The sequence below is a fragment of the Triturus cristatus genome, chromosome 5_1 (assembly GCF_964204655.1).
Source record: "Triturus cristatus chromosome 5_1, aTriCri1.1, whole genome shotgun sequence".
Classification (NCBI taxonomy): domain Eukaryota; kingdom Metazoa; phylum Chordata; class Amphibia; order Caudata; family Salamandridae; genus Triturus; species Triturus cristatus.
Genome location: NC_140587.1, coordinates 36,460,431 through 36,465,244, shown reverse-complemented (window position 1 = coordinate 36,465,244; position 4,814 = coordinate 36,460,431). Strand labels below are relative to the sequence as shown.

Here is a 4,814-nt window from a genome sequence, read left to right as displayed (position 1 = left end):
CCTGAGTATGTGAAGTGTTTTATTCTCACACTTCCATCCAGGGGTGAACCCTGAAATCTCACCCTGCGCGGAGTTCCATAACCCTGGGTAGAAGGTGCAACTTCATCCCCTTGAAGCCTAACACCTGCAAATGTCACAAGTATCAGTAAAACTGGTGCCAGGAGGCTGGAAGTAGGCCCAAGGCCTTGCAGGCCTTGTTCTGATACTGTAAAGGAGTTAAATACACTTTCCTGAGTATGAGAAGTGTTTTATTTTCACACCTCCAGCCAGGGGTGAACCCTGAAATCTTACCCTGCGCGGAGCTCCATAAACCTGGGTAGAAGGTGCGGCTTCATCCCCTTGAAGCCTAACACCTGCAAATGTCACAAGTATCAGTAAAACTGGTTCCAGGAGGCTGGAAGTAGGCCCAAGGCCTTGCAGGCCCTATTCTGATACTGTAAAGGAGCTAAATACACTTTCCTGAGTATGTGAAGTGTTTTATTTTCACACCTGCAGCCAGGGGTGAAGCCTGAAATCTTACCCTGCGCGGAGCTCCATGACCCTGGGTAGAAGGTGCGACTTCATCCCCTTGAAGCCGAACACCTGCAAATGTCACAAGTATCAGTAAAACTGGTGCCAGGAGGCTGGAAGTAGGCCCAAGGCCTTGCAGGCCTTATTCTGATACTGTAAAGCAGCTAAATACACTTTCCTGAGTATGTGAAGTGTTTTATGTTCACACTTCCATCCAGGGGTGAACCCTGAAATCTCACCCTGCGCGGAGCTCCATAACCCTGGGTAGAAGGTGCGACTTCATCCCCTTGAAGCCTAACACCTGCAAATGTCACAAGTATCAGTAAAACTGGTGCCAAGAGGCTGGAAGTAGGCCCAAGGCCTTGCAGGCCTTATTCTGATACTGTAAAGCAGCTAAATATACTTTCCTGAGTATGTGAAGTGTTTTATTCTCACACTTCCATCCAGGGGTGAACCCTGAAATCTCACCCTGCGCGGAGTTCCATAACCCTGGGTAGAAGGTGCAACTTCATCCCCTTGAAGCCTAACACCTGCAAATGTCACAAGTATCAGTAAAACTGGTGCCAGGAGGCTGGAAGTAGGCCCAAGGCCTTGCAGGCCTTGTTCTGATACTGTAAAGGAGTTAAATACACTTTCCTGAGTATGAGAAGTGTTTTATTTTCACACCTCCAGCCAGGGGTGAACCCTGAAATCTTACCCTGCGCGGAGCTCCATAAACCTGGGTAGAAGGTGCGGCTTCATCCCCTTGAAGCCTAACACCTGCAAATGTCACAAGTATCAGTAAAACTGGTTCCAGGAGGCTGGAAGTAGGCCCAAGGCCTTGCAGGCCCTATTCTGATACTGTAAAGGAGCTAAATACACTTTCCTGAGTATGTGAAGTGTTTTATTTTCACACCTGCAGCCAGGGGTGAAGCCTGAAATCTTACCCTGCGCGGAGCTCCATGACCCTGGGTAGAAGGTGCGACTTCATCCCCTTGAAGCCGAACACCTGCAAATGTCACAAGTATCAGTAAAACTGGTGCCAGGAGGCTGGAAGTAGGCCCAAGGCCTTGCAGGCCTTATTCTGATACTGTAAAGGAGTTAAATACACTTTCCTGAGTGTGTGAAGTGTTTTATTTTCACTCCTCCAGCCTGGGGTGAAGCCTGAAATCTTACCCTGCGCGGAGCTCCATGACCCTGGGTAGAAGGTGCGACTTCATCCCCTTGATGCCTAACACCTGCAAATGTCACAAGTATCAGTAAAACTGGTGCCAGGAGGCTGGAAGTAGGCCCAAGGCCTTGCAGGCCTTATTCTGATACTGTAAAGGAGTTAAATAAACTTTCCTGAGCATGTGAAGTGTTTTATTTTCTCACCTCCAGCCAAGGGGTGAACCCTGACATCGCACCCTGCGCAGAGCTCCATAACCCTGGGTAGAAGGTGCGACTTCATCCCCTTGAAGCCTAACACCTTTAAATGTCACAAGTATCAGTAAAACTGGTGCCAGGAGGCTGGAAACACACCCAAGGCCTTGCAGGCCCTATTCTGATACTGTAAAGCAGCTAAATACACTTTCCTGAGTATGTGAAGTGTTTTATGTTCACACTTCCATCCAGGGGTGAACCCTGAAATCTCACCCTGCGCGGAGTTCCATAACCCTGGGTGGAAGGTGCGACTTCATCCCCTTGAAGCATGACATCTCCCAGTGTCACAAGTATCAGTACAACTGGTGCCTTGAGGCTGGAAACATACCCACGGCCTTGCAGGCCTTGTTCTGATACTGTAAATGAGTGAAATAAACTTTCCTGAGCATGTGAAGTGTTTTATTTTCTCACCTCCAGCCAAGGGGTGAACCCTGACATCGCACCCTGCGCAGAGCTCCATAACCCTGGGTAGAAGGTGCGACTTCATCCCCTTGAAGCCTTACACCTTTAAATGTCACAAGTATCAGTAAAACTGGTGCCAGGAGGCTGGAAACACACCCAAGGCCTTGCAGGCCCTATTCTGATACTGTAAAGCAGCTAAATACACTTTCCTGAGTATGTGAAGTGTTTTATGTTCACACTTCCATCCAGGGGTGAACCCTGAAATCTCACCCTGCGCGGAGTTCCATAACCCTGGGTGGAAGGTGCGACTTCATCCCCTTGAAGCCTAACACCTGCAAATGTCACAAGTATCAGTAAAACTGGTTCCAGGAGGCTGGAAGTAGGCCCAAGGCCTTGCAGGCCTTATTCTGATACTGTAAAGCAGCTAAATACACTTTCCTGAGTATGTGAAGTGTTTTATCTTCACAGCTCAAGCCTGGGGTGAACCCTGAAATCTTATCCTGCGCGGAGCTCCATGACCCTGGGTAGAAGGTGCGACTTCATCCCCTTGAAGCATGACATCTCCCAGTGTCACAAGTATCAGTACAACTGGTGCCTTGAGGCTGGAAACATACCCAAGGCCTTGCAGGCCTTGTTCTGATACTGTAAATGAGTGAAATAAACTTTCCTGAGCATGTGAAGTGTTTTATTTTCACACCTCCAGCCAGGGGCGAAACCTGAAATCTTACCCTGCGCGGAGCTCCATAGCCCTGGGTAGAAGGAGATACTGTGTCCCCTTAAACCTGTAAATTTCAAAATGTCATATAAAGAATAAAACAAGCGCCTGGAGGCTAGAAATGGGCCCGAGACACTGAAGTCTTGGATCTGATAATGTAAAGGGCTTTGTGTACCTTTTGAGTGAAGTTTTTTTTCCCACCTCCATCCGAGGGGTAAATCCTGAAATATTACCCCAATCGAAGCTCCATAGCCCTGGGTTGAAAAAGTGACTTTGTTCCCTTGGACCTAAAATTTTAGTACATTTTTGTTATTTTTTTATTAAACATTGTTAAAGGGATGACTGGAGGCTAATAAAATGGACCAGATACTGTGAAGGACTTTATTTCATTTTTGGGCGAAAAAAAAAATATTTAAAAAATATGTATGTATTATATTATTATTGCAATTTTTTTTTTTTTTTTTTTTTTGTGGGCCTATCTCTGGCTAAGGGGGAAAACCTGAAATGTTACCCGAAGCGGAGCTCCATTGCCCTGGGTAAAAGTAGTGCCATGGTCCCCTTGAACCAAAATAATAAATAAATAAAAAAAAGTACTAAAACAGGTGCTTAAAGGCCCCGAAATCGGTCACGATCGTTCACAAAAAAAAATTAGGATCCCACACCCCATGGGCCTGCATGGGAACTCTATCTTACCGACTATTAAGCCCCCACGAAGTGGGGGCTTACAGCGCCCGAGTGGGAGACAAAAGTTAGAGTTAGCGCGGCCGTTCCGCCGCCCGGCCATCTGGTCGCGCAACCCGGCGACCAGATGGCCGGCGGCGCGCCCGGCGCCGCCAACTCTACCCTTTGTCCCTCATCCGTGTTCTGTAAGCCCCCACTACGTGGGGGCTTAATAGTCGAGGGGAATGGCCGACACTGAGCTGGGCCGGGCCAAACTCGCCTTGGGTCCCCAGTCCAGGGATCCAGGATGGCGGGCCCCCGGGCCGGGCTATACCCGCCTTATGTCCCCAGTGCAAGGCTCCAGGATGGCGGGCCCCTGGGCCCGGCTATACCCGCCTTATCTCCCCAGTACAAGGCTCCAGGATGGCGGGCCCCTGGGCCGGGCTATACCCGCCTTAGGTCGCCAGTACAAGGCTCCAGGATGGCGGGCCCCTGGGCCGGGCTATACCCGCCTTAGGTCGCCAGTACAGGGCATCAGGACCCCCGTGGGCTGGACTGGGATGAACGCGCCCCTGGACCCCCCCATGCCGGGGCTCCAGGAAGGCGCCCTGGCCCCGGGACAGTGCCTTGCATTGCAGCGAAATCCCCCTGGTGCCCCCCCCTCACCCGACCGGCTGTGGGCCTAGAAAGCAGCCCTGCGGGAACCCTAGCGCATAGACACAGCTCTCCCATGACATCGTGGTCGGCTCTTAAAAGAGCCTTTGGGTTGTGGTGTTTTGTGTTTTTCTCCGTGGGCAAGCCGAGTGTTTAACCGCCGAATCCGTAGAGGGTGCGGCCCTGGCGCTTCAGGGCGTAGACCACATCCATGGCGGTGACGGTCTTCCTCTTGGCGTGCTCGGTGTAGGTGACGGCGTCCCGGATCACGTTCTCCAGGAAAACCTTCAGCACCCCGCGGGTCTCCTCGTAGATGAGGCCGGAGATGCGCTTGACCCCGCCACGGCGCGCCAGGCGGCGGATGGCCGGCTTGGTGATGCCCTGGATGTTGTCCCGGAGCACCTTGCGGTGCCTCTTGGCGCCGCCTTTGCCGAGCCCCTTCCCTCCTTTGCCGCGTCCAGACATGTTCTCC

General features: G+C 51.2%; 1 protein-coding gene across 1 annotated transcript; it reads right to left on the bottom strand.

The window, feature by feature from the left end:
- Nucleotides 1-4,430: 4,430 nt before the first annotated feature.
- LOC146830066 (histone H4) lies at nucleotides 4,431-4,814 on the bottom strand. The gene has a single exon (XM_085604290.1). It carries the CDS (start codon nucleotides 4,805-4,807, stop codon nucleotides 4,496-4,498), a length of 312 nt encoding a protein of 103 aa, XP_085460416.1. The 5' UTR covers nucleotides 4,808-4,814; the 3' UTR covers nucleotides 4,431-4,495.

Excerpts from the sequence above, each read along its gene's own strand:
- LOC146830066 (XM_085604290.1), bottom strand. The coding sequence starts at position 4,807 with ATGTCTGGACGCGGCAAAGGAGGGAAGGGGCTCGGCAAAGGCGGCGCC.